The following is an 18254-nucleotide window of genomic DNA, read 5'->3' as shown; positions in this document are numbered from 1 at the left end:
TTTTTTTTTTTTTTTTTTTTTTAGAAAAAAAAAATGCTCCATTATAGTAATCATAGTCCCAGGACAAACTCCCGTACAGCAAACGACGCTTCCACAGGACCAATGGACTCGAACAGTGATGGATTGAGGACATTTTCACCACTAGGCTACCAACCCTATTGGTGGCGCCAACCCTTCCTCATCTACTTTTCTTCTTGATTTTAGCACATGGTAGCTTCATATAGATCCAAAAAGAATTACCATATGGCAAAAATATGCCCTAGCCCAAGCAGCTCCCACCTTTCCCTATTATGTATATACAATTAGGGAAGGGGTTTACTGCAGGTTGCATGGCCCTATGCCAATGCAGGGTTTACCAAATTTACGGATCTGAGTAAGACTAGATTTATTTAAAAAAAAAAAACAACAACACTGAAACATGATAGATGAATCATATCATTCCAATTGGTATCTTTCGGAAGATATAGAAGCTTGGGTCACTTGATCATGTACTTACATAGGGTTATTTTGGTAAGAAAAAAATATCAAACCTGGACAATCGGTTCTGGGCTCGGCCCTGCCCTGTAGTATTCCTTCAAATGTGCCAGCCCATTCATCCCTCCTCGTCAAGAAGGGTGAAGAGAGGTTAAAGAGCTTCTTCACAGTCGCTGGTATAGATGAATGCTCGAACTCTGATGTGGGGAAGGGAGAACCATTGGGCCCATGAACTACTGCATATTCATCAAACAAAATCGTCAAAATTAAGATTCCCAATTAGTAAGAAAAAGTTTTCCTTTACCCATAAGAGGGACGGTTCACCCACCATCCTTAGGGTTCACAAACATCTAAGGGTGTTTAGTATTTTTTTCCCAAAATACCCTCTCGATATCTCTTGCTCTCATTTGAAGCGCCTCGGTGATTGAATGGATTTCTATTCACCATGGTCCCAATTAAATCAAATAAGAAAAGAAAAAATGCATTGTCATGGTTCAGTGTAAGGGTGTTAAATGGTTTGATTTCAGGTTAAACGGTTTTGTTTGATTTAGAGTGGAGTAGGTAGAGATCAAAGCTGTCCCCACTCTCCACAGAGCTTTGTAGTTTTGTCCAATAAAGTAAGGGTGTCAATCGGTGCCAAGTCAATCTTCATTGGGCCTAGCCGAGCTTAGCAGGCCATATCCTTGCACAGTCACCTGCCTATTTAAGGAATGAGTCGGTCGCATTTGGTCTCATGTCGAGCTCAGTAGGGTTCTAGGCTTTTATCTAGCTTCTCCTAATCGAACCATAATAAAGCCTTAAACAAGGTAATGTACCAATAAAACCTTAAAGAGGCCTTAAACGGTTTTTAATTGTCTTGAATTTAAGAAATTTTAATATATTTTATTAAATCATAAAAAAATTAATAGAAAAAATACACTTACGTACATTCAACAATTGATAAAATATCTATACATACCTTATTTTATAAAATAAAAAAAAAAAATCAAAATGTACATATAAACGATCCAACTAAATGCGTCGAGCTGCATTAGGCTTGTAAACTAGTTGGACCGAGTCGGGCACCCATCGGGTTTACCCCCTTGCACTGTACTACCTGTTTATAAATGGATCGGGCCTAAGTCCAGTACGTTTAATAATTGACGCATACCAGGTCAGTCTTTAAATTTTCAGACCCGATCAATTGAATCAGTGTGGCTTGGGATTGATACCCTACAATATCCATTGCTTCCACAATGGTTTTTGAAACCAGATTCCTCATCCCCCTTTCGTCCCTATTTTGATTAATTTTGACCATCCCGTTTCCTCTGGTTCAATTTTTAAAACCATGTCTTAAACATACGAAGGATGAAGTTTTCAGCCTCCCAGTGATCACGTTAGAAACGCAGCGTTAGAGAAAGAGAGGGTGAGATTTAGGTGACTTACCAGTACCCTTGTTGATCCAAGGAGAGACGACAATGGTTGGAACCCTAACGCCCAGCCGGTCGAACCCAAACAAGAACGGTTCAGGCCCATCCACAGCATCCGGACTCGGGACTCCACTCACCGGCGTAGCCACATGATCATAGAACCCACCATGCTCATCATACGTTATCACAATCATCGTCTCATTCCACTGTGGGCCCGTCCTCAAGGCTTCATAAACTTCCTTCACCAACATCTGCCCATCATACACATCATGCGATGGATGATCATCGTTAGCCGACGACCCTATCGTATCAAAGTATCTCGGCTCCACCACAACATAATTCGGCAATCTCCCTTCCTTCGCATCTCTCTTAAAGACCAGATCGTACGGTCGAAACTTCATCGCGTATTTTAACTTCCTCAGATTCCGATAAAACAAAGTGGTCGGAAGGGTTTGAAAGTAAATCCCAAAACTGAACCCGGCCTGGTCCAGATTCTCGAAGATGGTTCTTTGTGGGTAACCCAAAGAGAGAAGAAACCCGTCGTTGCTGGTGGCGCCGTGAGAGGTAGCAGAGTGAACGTAGAGCCGGTTTGGTTGGGTAGATGCTGGGACCGAAGCGAACCACCTGTCAAAGATGGCGAATTCTGAGGCGAGGGCTTTGTAGACCGGGACACGTTCCGGTTGGAAACCGGACATGACGGTTTGGGTCATGCTGATAGAACCGGTCATGGAGAAGGCTTGTTGGGCGAAACCGTTCATGGTTGGAGTGGTGGTGGTGATGTTGGTGGCGTTTGAGCCGAAGATCTGTTCTAGAATGGCTTGGAAGGAGTGACCCGGATCTGGGTCGATGAATTGGGAATGATCGTTGAAGAAGATGAGATTGGAGTTTGGGTCGGCGGTAGAGAGAGGGTTGGATTCAGTGCCGTTGACACCGTTGATTTCAGGGTTGATCTGTTTCATCCATCCGAGCAAGTGGTCGAAGGAACGGTTCTCCATTACTAAAACTACTACTGTCTTGATGGGACCTGCAAAGGAGAAAGAATTACAGAGGAGGAAGAGGAGAAGGAGAAGGAGAAGGAGAAGGAGATGGAGAAGGGGTTTGGAAGGGATTAGTGAAATCTTTTTGGCCATTGTTGTTGCAGAGCAGAGAAGAGGCAGTGAGAGTGAGTGAGTGAGTGAGTGACTTAGAAATAAAGATGGAAGTGTGAAAAGGGTCGAGAATGGTCGGCTATACTTTCCAAAGCTGAACCCGTGAATGTTTTCGTCTTTTTTCATATGTCCAGTTGTCCTTCACAGGGAAAATCTGGCGGCGGAGGATCCGGATTCCGGACTGGTTTACTCTCTCTAAAATACGAGAAAATTGCAACGCCAGCTTTGGTCTTTATTTAATTTAATGCAACCCCTTATAATTTTCGAAAAATCAAAGACTTCTAGTGATAATTCATCTCTGCCGTTAGTTATCCTTGTTAACCAATGGAATATTTGTTAGTTATTATTTAAGAGGTCCAAAACACCCTTTCAAGGTGAGTTGACCATATTACCCCTGTCTCTTCTTCTAAACTCACAAACTAACCTCACTCAGCCTGTATGTTAATGATGAGGTATTCAAGTAACGTCTTTTTTTATTAGACATATTGTCATCCCTTTCCTCCCCCTCCGCCAGCTCAAGGTGAACTACCAATTAGCAAGGGATTTAATTGTCCATATCTCGTTCCTTACTTGCAATTCCTGTTAAGTAAACTCTATAAAACCTGTATTTGTAAATTTGTAAATTTATTAGGGATGTAAATGGATTGAATTCGAATAAGATGCATTTGGATCTGAATATTTTCTTATCGGACGAATATGGATGCGGATCGAATTTAGATTTTCAACTATCTAGTTACTCTTTGACTTGTGTAATTCAGACATTCCTCCCCCCTCAATTAATATAATTTGCTCTTAATCTCATATTTCTAAGTTGTTTTAACTCTTTTCTTCATTCTCCAGAACCTGTTTGAACTTCAAGAACTCTCAAAATCATTAATTGATTATTTAATCAAATTGAAAACATGTTAAGACTCAACTTGTCGGATTTCTAATGCACCTCTTGAAAGGGTTCCCCTCCAATGTGAAAGCATGTTAAGACTCAACTTTTAAGAATGATTCTATCCGAGTCCCAACAAGCAGTATCAAAGCTGAAGCATAGCATTTCTAATGCACCTCTGACGATGAAAAATTCCCGAAACAATGGAATCATGAACAATGTCAGTCTTCCAGAACTCAGATATTCAAGATCCGGGATTGGCACAATCAGTAGCCTTAGTCCCTGAGCCCCAAGAAAATAAATGGGTTACGGAAAAAAAAAACGCTGCTACTACTACAAAAAACCTGTAATTTTTTTTTTTTCGAAAGAGCAAGAACAAATAAAGCCAAACGTAATATGCAATCAATAAATCATGCGAAGATGGAACATACCATGAGGGAACTACCAAACTGTGTCTAGGTGGTAACCAACGAAGGCGATCACAGATATTTATGATAAAGAAAAGACATTAATATAGAAATAAAAGAAAAAACAAAAAAATAAAATAAAGATGGCACACTGAAAATATTCCAAACAACTAGATTAAGACATTATTAAAGTTCCAATTCCTTCCAAATCAAACTGACATATAAAGAAAGACAACTGTTTCTGAGTCTTCGACTACCAATCGAGTTATTATTTTGGTTCAATACGTATTTATCATTCATGTCCCATTGGACTTTCTCCATACCCCAACCCCTCCCCAGCAACCACGAGCACCGATGGTTGTCTCAAGGCAGGCAGCTGCAACCCTATGCGGTATCTAACTTAACATCAATCCCACCTACTTACTGCTGCTGACAGTGATGATGATGAGAATGACTAACGAACATTTTCTCCAACAGCAAGACCAATTTCACAGTCTAGTAGTATGTAATCCTCCTCACTTCACCAAACTTCTTGAAACAAGTGGTACGAAACCAACCCATCCAAGATGCTGATGAACATTAAGAATTTCCAGCCCATTGACAAGGCATATAATTACTCAGGAATTTCCAATCAACTACTATCCCGTTCACCATCTGGATTCCTTCGGTTCGGAAAGCATGACGCATGCTGGAAACAAAATAAAGAGAATTCTCAGTCCACCTCAACGAAAGAATGTTCTTTCTACTTGGAAGTAATTCTGATTCAATTTGAAAGCATGACATATTCTGAATCAATTGGCAGAGGTTCTCCAAATTTTACTCAATTTGGGACAATGACCTTAAAAAAACCCGACATTTTCATGTACAAAAGTAAATAAGCATAAGAGTGATTCACCTAAATCAGAAGCAAGTGCCTGCAGCACTCCAAGACCATCCATGCTCCAACATAAATTTAGCAACATTGAAAAGGCTGCTGGAAAGGTGGACGCTGAAATGAGTAGCACCAGGCCATGGAGCAATCACCATAACAGATTCTTGATAACCTCAAGAAAGCAGAAAAATACAAATCAGCAAGTAATGTCAGAGCTACAACAGTTTCGTTCCCCTTCTACATGAAGGTGATTATCAATACATAATTTGGGATATGTGCTTAGGCATAGGGGGGATAAAAGATAGAGGGGCAGCTGAATGCAAGGGTCAAGCCCAGGTATCAACATATGCAATGCCTAAGCTAAAAAACATGGGAAAGAAACATTCATGAATCTATAGTAATTCAAGGAAAAGCAGTATCTTACCATCTATGCTCTGATAAGAACCTCACACAAAGAAACGACCAGCCCACAGAGACTGTCCCTGATATTGCTCCGGCTGCGGAGTAAATTGCTGATTCCCATGCTGGAGCTGCTGCTGATGCTGCTGCCCCTGGTACAGTTTCAGTTGCTCCTGAAGCTGGTACTCCTGCCGGATTTTCTGGTTTTCCACTGAGACCTGCACATTAGGAGCTTGTTTTCCAGGAAAAGGAAAGCTGATTGTCCCTGTCGAGCCACTGCTGCTCATGAGATGTGGAGTCAAATTTGTCATGTGATTTATGGAGTTATGTGTAATGCCATTGGTCGAAGATGAAAACTGATATCCATCAAGCCAGCTATAATCATCCATTAGTGAATTCTCATTCTTCAAATCTGAACCCGCAATGGATTCATCAAAATTCTTAGAAGGAACGTGACTAAACCCTGGTGGAGGCCCAAAATGCCTAACTGGTCGACTCACAGGGTTCTTCCTTGAATTTGGTGGCAATGCTGAGAATGGCTTCACCATAAGACTGTCAACAGTTGCTCCTGACGACATGATCGAATCAAATTTGGATGGTATTTCAGCTTCTGCAGCTTTTGTCTGACCTGATAATTCACTCCCATTAATTGTATTCCCAGGAGGAAGGGTCAGTGAAGGCGCATGAGACTGTACAACACTGAAGCCACCCTGCAAATCGGGTTTCGGAACTAGTCCATTGCCAGCAAAGCTTATATTGTTAATCCCATTAGCAAGAGAATCACCTTGTTCCGCAAGCCATTTTGAAGCACTTACATTAATTGGTTGCAGATGATGGGGTACAATATTAGGAAAAGCAACAGGTGATCGAGAACTGAAATCCAAAGCACTATGCAATGAAAGGTTATTAAGAGGAGCTGAAACAGATCCCATATAACCACTCCATTCAGCTTTGGGAGCATTTTCGGCATGCTCAAGGATCTCATACGAGGGCCATTTCAGAGCATCCATGCCAGCACCAGGTTTCTCAGCAACTGTTGGCTTAAATACTATCACTTCATCCTCCTCTTCTCCTTCCACGTACTGTGCTATTGGTTGCACAATACCCAAGTTCAATTCTTTATCCATAGTAATATTTGGTGTCATACCATTTGTCATGGTTAGATCCGAATTAGCAAGCATGAAATCTTCAGACATTTGAGGCTCATCACCAATAGCAAATTTCTTCAGCTTCTGATCAAAATATATTCCTTGCTGATCAATCCGTACTACATTTGCAAGGGCTCTTCCTGCAGCTATAATCCTTTGTACACGAGCCCTTTTCTCCTTGTTCCCACCATCACCTCCAATGGAATGCTTTCTCGAGAAATCCAATATCAGTTGTGCCGGAAGAATAGGCAAGAACCCTCTTAACTCAAAATCTTCCCATAATGCAAGTCGGTTGGCAGTTTCCCCTTCCTCATACCGGCCCATATTGAAAAAGCAGGTCTCATCTTTATCATCAGAGACTAAACTGTTCAACATGAGCTTGTTCAAAAAGGATATGCATTCATTCCAAAAGAATGATCTAGCAGCAGCTTGTTTTTCCTCGACATCACTGCCAGCTGCAATATCTGGTTGACAAGCTAACCATTCCACAAAAACCAAAATACCAGGAAGGAGAAAACTTGACGAAGGATCTTGCAACTGTATGCATCTCTTGAGGATGTGTCCCATAAACTCAAATGCAGCAGTAAATGCATTCTGAAGTAGAACTGAACGCTGTAATATCTCAGCATAAGATTGGCCTTCAACGTCCCTGTTCACATTATGTGCTGTGAATATGAGAATCGCCACAAATCTGACAATGGCAAGACCATTTTCAGCTGCATCTGAACCAAAATTTAGCTCCTCTTCTGGTCCAGAAGAAAGAAGTTCATGCAGATCACCGGTAACTGAAGAGAAGACTTCTGCAAAGGTCTCCAAGCTGAATCGACACAAGATTTATAATTATAATAATAAATAAAAAAATAAAAAAAATAAAAAAATAAAAACCTCGTTACTTGAGCATTAGTAGACATAAAAAGCCAAATCATTATAACATGCAATTAGAAACAAAGTTTTCATGTTTGAGATCGATGACCTAGTTCGTGTGAAAAGTATGCCATTTAGCCGGATAAATTGAATGCAGAATGCTTTGAAAATATCAGGTATAGTTATTTCCTTGTTGGAAGTGACTTGAGTTTTGGTATCTTTCGATAAAACCTTTGCTTCCCCTTTTCCTCTTCCTTTCCCTGTCATTCGCACAGGAACTGCCTTGACAAAAGTCTTTGTGTCCCTAGGTAGCTGTGAGTGGCTCTGACGGTTCTGCAACAGAAACAATGTACCTTAAAGATTCCCTCTCAGAATATATTGGGCAGCAACCAAATGTATCAACAATTTTCAGTACGACAAACATTGGAAATACATGCATAAAGCAATAAAACACAGCTCAATCTTTCACTTCAGCTATCACCCCCACCAATTCCTTATATCAAAATGGTCAACAAGCTCAGCAGAAATGCAGATAGGGTCTATCACAACAGTTATATAACTGAGAATTTCCACATCTTTCTCAAACTGGATGCCATGAAGGAAAAATATTTTCTAGGTGTTTGATGCAATAGCACTACCTTGGATCATTACATACCCATTTGTAGGCCAATACTAAAAGATGAACCAGGTCCAACTATGGTTGGTTGGTTCAGTAGGATACTTAGGAAGTTTTATTTAATTGGAAAAGTTATTACGTAATCATTTACTTCGCTTCAATTCCATTGTGAGTTTTAAGTTTGGTTTAGTGATATTTTGCTTCCGTTTGAGTCCAGTTAGGAGTCTTAAATCTACAACTATAAATATGGGTATTGATGTAGATCCGCATCGTGGGCTGCACTATCGCAGGAGGAAAGGCCAGTCCAAGTAGTAGCCATGGAACCAGCTTTATGTAATGCAGAACCGGGGTTTTAAAAAAAAAAAACCCTGATCGGTTCGCTTAATGGCCCACCCAAGTAGGAGTATCCAATAATCAAAAGCAGTGGCAGTATTGTAAATAAACAGAAGTAATAAAAGAGTGGCAGACTTGTAAATATCCAGATTATTAATGGGCTATTTGGGAGAGGAGACTTAAAGGGAACTAAAAGTTATTTGATGGGGGTAAACTAGGAAGTAAAATAGGAATAAAGGATATGAGAGAATTAGGGCCAAAAAGTAGGGTATATCTGGAAATCAAATTACAAGAGGAATAAAGCAACTCACAACTCTTTCTTCAACACTACGTCAGGACCAGAAAAGGGGGCAGCTTCGATAGTTTTGATGGAGCTCTCTCATACAAGCATGGATTGACCTTGGGCTTGGAAGGGAGAATCGCAACACACACATCTTGTGATTCCAGCTAAGGTTCAGCCAAAACAGGAAGTGAAAGGATGGAGTTTCCTCTCTGATATCAGGACTGGCGGAGGGTTTCAGAACCAGATCTGAACCTGAGTTTGATTTCTCAGAATAGAACAAAGTCTTGGATGTAATTCTCCAGAGTTTTGGTCGCCTGTAGGTAGAGAACCATCGATCAAGGTCTTGGTCCAAGTAGTCCAAGGATGATGGAGGTCGACCCACTTATTTGGGGCTGCAGCTATCGCCCAGAAACAGAGAAAGAGAGCAAGGAAAAACAAAGAAGACGACAAAAAGGGAGATGATTGAAAGAAGAGATGGATCAAAGTGGGGAGAAAGGATAAACAAACATCACAGCGGACACGGTCACACCCGTTAATTCAGCCATTCAATTACTTCATTCAAAACTAGAACTCCATAATTGTTTACAGCAATTTGAAGAAGAAGCCCTTACATAAAATTGGAAAGCAAGTAAAGAAGGAATTAATCTAAAATGGAAACTAACTAATTACAAAGGAAATCCTATGTATCTTTTTCTAAAGTAAAGAAAATCAAATATACTAAATCTGCTTTCCTAAATATCAACTACCAACCCTGGCCAGACCAGAATACCGGTTTGGGTTGGCATACTTGAAGGCCTGGAATCAAGAAAGTGCAGATCTTCTCAACCAGCCAGTCATCTTCAGAGATCTTTTAGGGTTTTGTTCAGCACCCTAGCCCCTTCAATCGATCCAGGTTTGGGCCCAATCTGATACAGTACCAAGGGTTTACACAAGGAGAACCAAGACCAAGGTCGACCCAAGTGGCTGACTGGGTCGACCCAGATCTGGTCCAAGTCAGCCCACGATTTGGGCTGCTGATGGGGTTACTAATTAGTCATTTAGTTAGTAATTTAGTTTCTATTTTGAAGTCTTAAATTAGTTTCCAATATACAGTCATAAGTAAGTTTCTATTTCCAGTTTAGCAACTAAGACTTTTTATTTTGTAAGTTTCTATTTTCAGATTTTAGTAACTAGTTGAATTTCTAATTTTTAGTTTCCTATTTCAGTCTTTGGAAACTAAAGTTAGTTTCTATTTCATGTAACCCCTATCACTATTATAAATAAAGCTGATGGCTCTTTTAATGAGCCACGATTTTTACAAGCTACATGGTTGCTACTGCTATTTTCTCTGCAAGAGAACTTCCTTGTGTTTGATCAAGGTATTGGGTTGGTGTTCGATCCAACGACTCTTTGCGGCGTGAAGTCCAAGAGGTTCCTCTTCAAGTGTTCCTTTTCTCTTTCAAAGTCTTCTTGTCAAAGGTTTGTTACTGTTCAAACAAATCAGGTAACAGATCTGATCTTTAAATTTCTGGTTTTGAATTTCCCAGATTTCTCCTACCTGATCTTTCACTGATCAAACCAACCAGCCACCTGATGGCTCCCCTATTCTGGTCAGGTGTTAGGCCTATTGAGAGAGTGGTTCGATCCTAATTTGGGGTCAATCAGACCTGGAATTTTATTGTTATAAAAATTCTCTCTATTCTGGCCGATTCTGGTTTCTGCCCAGAATTTTGAATCACTTTGTTCTGGATGTTGCTGATTGGTTGCTGGTCATATGTTTCATTATTTAGTCTTATTAATTGGTGATTTAAGTCCTTAATTCCTTGGCTGATTTCAGTTACAGAATTTCTGAAATTGTTGAGATCGATGAATTTTCTGATATTTTATTGGGCTGGTCCTGGTTGTTCTTCTGATTAAAAGTTCCTGCAGTTTGGGCTGGTTTGACTTGTCAAATCTATTCCTACATTACAATCTGAGCCTCCCACATCCAGCTGCAGGTACCCGTATACTGCCCTAGCTGCAGGCCTACTTCTCTCTAGGGTTTCAGGCTCTATTGCTGGTTCTTGTTGCTGATCTGTTCTCTGCTATTACAAGTAGTTATTTGAGATTCTGTTCTAGTTATTTCCTACTTCTATCTCTGTAACCTACTTCTATCTCTGTAACCTTAGGTATGCTTGTAACCAATGGACAGATTAGAAGAATAAATTAAGTTTTTGGTTGAAGCCTGCGTGCCTGGTCATGTGCTCTCTCAAACCCCCCCCCTTTTTCCCCCTTCTATATTATTTCTCTCTACCCTCTCTGGAGCCTGGATAGTCACTCGCATCAATTGGTGGGTGTTGTTCACATCTTATTTCTTCCACATATTCTGGGCATAAGTTCCTCACCTAGGGTGACCTGAACCTTAGGTTTCCTGCCCTTCGTTTTGTCCCTGCTGTGAGATATCCATTTGGATCCATAGCTGAACCTGCAACTCCCGCTGGTTCCAAATTCAGCAGCTTATCTCCCAACCAAATCATGGGTGTCAAAGCTTGGGCTCATGATTGCAAGCTTATTCCTACAATTTCAGGAGATCCGAAGCCATATCTGAGGGGAGATCGATAGTAATAGAAATCTCCTCTGCTGAGTCGTGCTAATGTCTTGAGGTTGAAGATGGTAGTCTCCTTCCCCAACTTGATTGCTTTATATTATCCTTGTTACATAATTACCCCTCCCTCTCCCCTTTATTACCCTCTAACCTTTATTGTCTCCCCTTCCAAGTTGTGATTCAACTCGTGTCCGTGCCTTTATTCTATCAAGTGATCCTCCCCTATTTGGTTATTTATGGTCCTGCCACTCCCCTTGGTTAGCTTCAATATAATATAGAACTGCCATTATTTCTTGCAATTGAGTCATCTAGTACTTGGGTGGGCAAATGGCGAACCCAACTAGGGCTTTGTGACCTGGCTTCTGCATCAGTGCTTGTCTACAATCTCCATTTCTTCACTTCACTACACAATCTACCATCTCCAATTCCACACAACACAACCTTCCCCATTAAAGCCACTTAGGATTTTTCACTCTTTCAATCAGAAACCTAAACAAATTTCGCATTTTCCAAAAAGTTATACATCACCAAGAAATGGCACATTCAGACCATCCATCTGATGTGGGAACCTTTGGGTTCATGGAATCTTTAGTCCAGGTCTACAGCAGCACTGTATTTCTCCAGGGACTGGAACCAAAACTAATCAATTAATAAGATCATATAGAAAACTATGTTTAGTGGCATGCCATTTCAGCTTCTACAAGTAAACTTGTAAGTCTGTCTATGTTCCTCAGCTCAAGTAGGAAACTCATTCTCATGCACCGTACCATATATTTCCATAAGCACTAATTATAAGTTAGAATAGACCAAATCAACTAGATAATGTAGATAGATAGATAGATAGATAGATAGAGAGAGAGAGAGAGAGAGAGAGAGAGAGAGAGCACTTTTTTTCTTACATATAACAATCCGTTAATGTTGTGTATGTACATCACTATATTATATAATGCTATTATAAACCAAGAAAACGCAAACCACATTCAACCAAATGATAAACTTGTGAAACTCGGCCAAAAAAGAGAAGGATAAACAAGGGCACTACAAAGAATATGCACAATAAACACTTATTCTCACAGATTTTCATGTATAAGTAATACCTTCTCAAATGCAATAATCAAGTTGTCCCTCGCAGTAGTAAAAGGACTATCCACAGCAAGACTCCTAAAGTACCGGTAAATTGCCAACAAATCATCTCCCGCATAAGAAGCCAGAATGGCAAGCTGAGAGCAGGCAAAGGATGCATCCCATGCAGAAGATTAGAATCACTACAGAACTGAGAAATGTAAAATATGGGAAAAATGGATATGCAACAGAAAATTAGTTCAGAGCTAAATTCAGTATGAAGGGAAGAAAACCTGATGATGGGGGTTGCCACTTGAAGGCCACAGTGAAGCAGCCTGCATATAGTAACTTGAAGCAGCTGTATAATCACGAGTTTTGGAATCACCCTCTCCATACAATCCTTTGTATCGTGCAAGGTCACCCAAATATATCAGACAACGGTGACAGGAAAGCAAGCCTTTCTTCATCTCAGCAGACTTCTTGGCATCTTTTGCCAGAATTGTTTGATTCTCTGGATCATCAGAGAAATAACCCAGAGGCAGCCCATATTTTGATCTAATCTTCAAAATTAGATCATGATAAAATCCAGTTGCTTCAGAAAGGAAGGTTTTAAACTGAGAACGGATTTTAGCAATACGATCAGGACGAGCAGGGCCTTTCCGACCTGGAGAAGTGTTCCCTGTAGAAGCTAGAGCAGCACTGAAATGTGCTCTCAGCTCCTCAATTCTCCTGTAGTGCAATTGCCAAAGGGCATACTCTATTTCATGTTGTTCGGAAAAAGCATGATCCTCAAGAATTATGGCTTCATAGTTCTCACGCATTTGTTGCCATGCATTGGGATCTGAAGGGACTCTGGCTCGCACTGACTTCCGGCGCTTATTCTCCAACTCAATATTCTGTGCAAAGAACAATTTCAATCAACATGTTGCTAATACCTTTTAATATGAAAGAACCTTCACTTCTAATATCAAGAAAGAGAAATGAAGAACACACTTAACTACCATTCTATATACAGAAAGAAAGAACTAAAGCGTATATCCAGCAATTTAGAGCCAAATATACACTTGAAAAGAAAAGGTAAACAAATAAACAACTAAAGTTATCAAACTAAAGCAGAACCAATCAAAATAAACCATGAGAGTTCTACAGCAATGAATTCAAAGAACACTGAGACTCAATGAACCACCATCTACGTTAACTATGCCATGTTGTGCATGATCTCAACTTCTGTTTCTTTTTTTCTAAATGATCAACAAAGAATTAAAGTCAGCTACCTCTGCTGCTGAGCCACATGGACAGCATCTTTTGTCAAATCAAATCCCCTTTCCCCTAGATTAATTATGTGCCATTTTTCGGGTTTCATCCCCCAGTAAGGCTCAAGATGTTATGACCTCTATCTCAATGCTCAAAACATAGTTACCCCAATACTGTGAAAGTTTAAACGCCATCCAATTTGCAGACATTCGTATCTCCAATGTGTAGGAAGGGAATAGGGATGAAACTTAATGAAATACTTAAGTGATGAAACATAAGATTTAGCACTCCCGTCCACTTCCAAGGATACCACAAATACACCATTTATATGAAGTCATAGGCAAAAAAAGACTCTAACAAATTTTAAGAAGTGTCAAACTTTAACTTCATTGCCAAAAATAGAATCGATTAACTTTAACAGTTCAACTGCCCTGCAAATCCTTTGATATGAAAAAGAAATTTCTTTCCCAGGATAAAAGAAAGCCGACACCAACAAAACAGATCGGAAAGTGTACAATTTCCAACATCTCCTATTGCAAACCAACTACCCCTCCTCACCTTACGGAAGTGACCCCACCAATGTAACTTCCAGGGCAACAACCCTCTATTTCTCAATCATTATAAATACCACACACTCAGCACCAATTAATCTTTTAGAGCACATCAGTCGTGAAAACTTTACTACAAAAATTCCCAACAGTCAATTACAAAAAACCATATAAATATATGTATATTAGTAATAATTAATGAAATGTTAATATCCAAGACATTTTTACCATATTCTCAGATAGTAAATGCAATAACAACATACTTCCATCATTTCAAACAAGAAGAAAGAATGGGTGAGGATAGTATTGCCAATTAGATTCTTTTTTATTCCCCAAAGACCGTAGACTATCCTTGTGATCTGTGATCTGGCTTACATAGCACACAACCCAAATGCTTGAGCAACCAGAATGAAACAAATTTGTTTCCTATAAGAATGAATGGCTTGTAAAAAAAATCAAATTAAAAAAGAAGCAACATGTTCAACAAAGCAATAGCATACCTTGTTGTAAAGACGTTGGACAAGCTCCTGTGATGGAGCAGCAAACAAGTTATCCATCGGAACAGTCATCATCCATCAAATATGTTCAAGATGCACTCCACTTGCAAGACAACACAACTTCAACACCAGAAAATATTATTAAATCTGCACCAAACATGAAATTTATTACTTAAAGCTCGAAAAAGGGGGTAGGAAGGCAAGTGTGTAAATTGATGGCAATATTGAGCCAACTACTTCAATTTCTTCCCATAATTAAACAAATATTATTCAATTGTTTATTACAATTATGAAGATATACCCTTCTACCAGGGTGATATAAGATTTCTCTAACCATATATATTTAAAAATAGAGGAAAAACAGGGGACAGCTATCGAACTGCAAGCATCTGAAATTTTTGATGCATTTGCATTGAGATGACAACGGCTGATGACATGGAATGTGTTTGGACCACCAGATCACGGTAGTTTGCCAGGAACACAACAAAAAATCGCTTGTTTATGGATCATTTGGTAAACTATAATAGAAGGAAGATGGCAGTAACATAACTTTTATCACTTATTGATAAAAGAGCTACAATTTACTGCTTCAAAGAATATTGTCTTCTATTTGATGGAACCAAGCTGGTGCACCTTTCTATTAATGTTAGTCATAAAAAAAGATACTGCATACCTTATGAGACAGCTAAACTCAGCTTCCAATGAACAACCTAAAAGGAAAAATTTCTCTGACCCAGACAACCCTGAAGGGGGAAAACATTTTCCTACAGGTTTTTCGAATCCATCACAATCATGAAGTCAATATTCTGATAATGGTTCCACTGCTACCTTCCCAATCTAAAAGGGACTAATTTTTTTCAAGGGTGGGAGCAAAGGGGATAATCTTAATGGGTAAAACTTGGCTTTTATTCTAGTAAAAGTAGAGGGTGTGTACAAGGAAGCATCATGGCCTTAGTTCCATGGCTCCCAAGCTCATTTGGCAATGCTACAAAGATGTAAGAACCACATAGGAGCTGGGATATTGTGCATGCAAGTAAAAAATGCAACTAATAGGCAGAGTATGTCCTACAAATTTAGCCCCTTGATGGTAAAATTTGTATGGTACTCTTGAGATGTACCAGACGACTTTATGAGGAGCCTCTTTTCTCCCTCTTGCATGGTTAAAATTCGAACCCGATTCCAAAATTAGACACTTTTTTCCTTTTTACCATGCAACTTTCAGCCACTAAGATTTCCTAGAACTAGATACGTTGGATGATACCACAAATATATCTTTCACTAATACTATCCATTATCGGAGACAAGCAAAATCCATATCAGAAGCAAAACCAAAACCAAGAACTATCAACAATAATATTATACAACTCAATGGGTCGGCAACAAGGATCCACCTTTTTTTCTTTTGCCATTCAACTCCACCAACAATAAGACCCCCTATTCATCCACCAAAAAAAACAATAAGAACCCTGAGTAGGTTATTAATATCAAACCTATTGCATTAAAACAGCAGAATAGTTTTTTTATCAACAGAAAAGCAGGATTTGTTTCATCAACCAACACGATTTGAATAAGATTCAGCCAAAGATGATAATCTAAATAAGGTTCAGAATTCAGATAATGATCATGAGAATAATCGCAATTTCTTTGTTATTAACATGGTTCGATCAAGAAAACAAAGTATCTATCAGCTTTCAAAGCCCCTGGAAACGGCCTTGATCAAACCGCGTGAAAAACGTTCTCAAACCTGCAGAAATGGATCCAACAACCATCATTTAACAATAAATTCATAAAAATCCATAAAACCCTAATAGCAAGGCAACAAACTTACGACACGGTGAAACTAAACAATAAATTTAATAACATGATGAACTTTTTCTTCTTTTCAAGCTATCGTAAAATATTTTCCAGGAACCAATCTCCTTTCGCAATCATGCAGAAAAAAACTGAAAGAGATTTAGGTTTTCCATCAAAATTCCCGAAAAAAAATGAAAAGGAGGGGGGAAAAGAAAAGGAGAAAAACAATAATAAAACAAATTTACGAAATTAAAAATCTCAAAACACAGAAGATACAAGATCGGATCCGGCGAATCCTTTAGAAAATCTCACCTTTTGAATCAGAGCTAAGGAGATCTCGAAATCTGCTGAACAGGTCGCGATCGAAACCTCCTTTTCTGGTTTTTCAGATACCCAATGAATTCCCCGAGAGTAGAGAGAGAGAGAGAGACTGAGTTGGGGAATTGGGAATTTGGGGAACGTATCTAGGGTTTCATTCAATTTTTGTCCATCGAACGAAGCTTTTCTGTCATTTGGTGCAGGCGGCGACGACCCTACTCCTTATTTATATTTAGAACTCCTTTCTTCTATCTGTTTCCCTTTTTTTTCCTTTCTTTTAAGAATTATTGGATGCGTAGGAGCCGGTTCGGGCCATGGCTCTAAACATTGGATCGGGTCGATCAGTGTCGCCCTTGACCGATCCAATCCCGACATTTACAGCCTAAGGGTAAAACGTAATGAAAACTAAAAACTTTTTTTATCAAAAGTAGAGGTAATTCTGTCCATCCGATCCAGGCCAATCCGGGTTTTAGATCTTTGGTTGGGGCACTAAACCGGACGGATAATGGATGGTCATGAGAGGGTATCTTAATAACTTCACAGGTCGATCAACTCCATGAAATCCGCTACACTGATGGGTTAATCTACGGTATCCACATTTTGAGGTGCAGATGTCACGTATGATCATGATCACCCATTTTTTTTTCTCAAAAGCTACCGCTGGATTGGAATAAGTGGCTTGGGCTGTTACTATTGTCTACATTATAATTTGTTGTTAGCTTTGAAAATAGTATCAAGGTTTCTTGATCCGCAAGCAATATTTGCCAAGTGGCAATTTAGATGGGATCAAAATTTTATAGACAGGCAGCTAAAGTTTCCGAGTCACCATAGGTCAGAAAATTTTACAACACAATTAGAGGATGGCATGGATCATTGCGGATATAAATCAGCTATTCTTTCTCACATCTAAAAATGATAAGAGTGTTCTAGGTAAATATAACCCTACATGCTCTCTTTTTCTCAAAAAAGTTTATTGGTGAAAGATCTCTGCCCATTTGTATGGTTTTATATATGTCTAGACATATAAGGTTGGCTGCCGAGGGCAAATGCATCTTTTCATAGTTCGCTCATGTGTGAAAGTGAAGAACACAAAAGGATAGAATTCTTTTTTCCAAAGTTTATCACATAAAGGACCGCATAGATCCTTTATGAAGATGAATCAGTATTTCTTTCCTTAATATAAAATAAGATAAAGAGTTATCTTGTCCATAAAAACACACTATGTAAATCTCTCCCTCATAAAGGACCACATGGATCCTTGTGGAGATGAATCAGCATTTCTTTCTCTAATATAAAAAAGATAAAGGGTTTTCTAGCACATAAAAACACACTATGTAATCTCTCTTTTCTCACAAACACTGTGCGTGATTCTTCATATCAATTGACACT

General features: G+C 39.3%; 2 protein-coding genes across 5 annotated transcripts in view; both read right to left on the bottom strand.

Moving 5' to 3' along the window:
- Positions 1–3208, bottom strand: part of LOC122058291 (non-specific phospholipase C2-like) — a 5856-nt gene extending 2648 nt beyond the window's left edge. The window contains exons 1-2 of the mRNA XM_042620906.1: positions 1900–3208; positions 531–710 (exon numbers count right to left, since the gene is read on the bottom strand). Coding sequence (XP_042476840.1) covers positions 531–710; positions 1900–3157 — 1438 coding nt within the window. The 5' untranslated portion in view covers positions 3158–3208. The remainder of the gene's footprint in view (positions 1–530; positions 711–1899) is intronic.
- Positions 3209–4473: 1265 nt separating this feature from the next.
- LOC122057726 (protein SMG7-like) lies at positions 4474–17089 on the bottom strand. 4 transcript variants are annotated; one of them, XM_042619948.1, is made up of 9 exons: positions 16860–17089; positions 16145–16497; positions 14757–14900; positions 12748–13350; positions 12490–12612; positions 7707–7930; positions 5611–7550; positions 5211–5358; positions 4474–5003 (listed from the first exon to the last, which is right to left on the bottom strand). In XM_042619948.1, exons 3-7 carry the CDS (start codon positions 14826–14828, stop codon positions 5633–5635), a joined length of 2940 nt encoding a protein of 979 aa, XP_042475882.1. In that variant the 5' UTR covers positions 14829–14900; positions 16145–16497; positions 16860–17089; the 3' UTR covers positions 4474–5003; positions 5211–5358; positions 5611–5632. The 4 variants fall into 4 exon arrangements, with proteins under 4 accessions (XP_042475882.1, XP_042475885.1, XP_042475883.1 ...); XM_042619951.1 differs by having other exon boundaries at positions 5211–5349; XM_042619949.1 differs by having other exon boundaries at positions 16145–16187.
- Positions 17090–18254: the final 1165 nt, after the last annotated feature.

This window comes from Macadamia integrifolia, chromosome 12 (assembly GCF_013358625.1).
Source record: "Macadamia integrifolia cultivar HAES 741 chromosome 12, SCU_Mint_v3, whole genome shotgun sequence".
Lineage (NCBI taxonomy): Eukaryota > Viridiplantae > Streptophyta > Magnoliopsida > Proteales > Proteaceae > Macadamia > Macadamia integrifolia.
The sequence above is the reverse complement of the archived record's forward strand: the minus strand, read 5'-3'. Positions and strand labels throughout refer to the sequence as shown.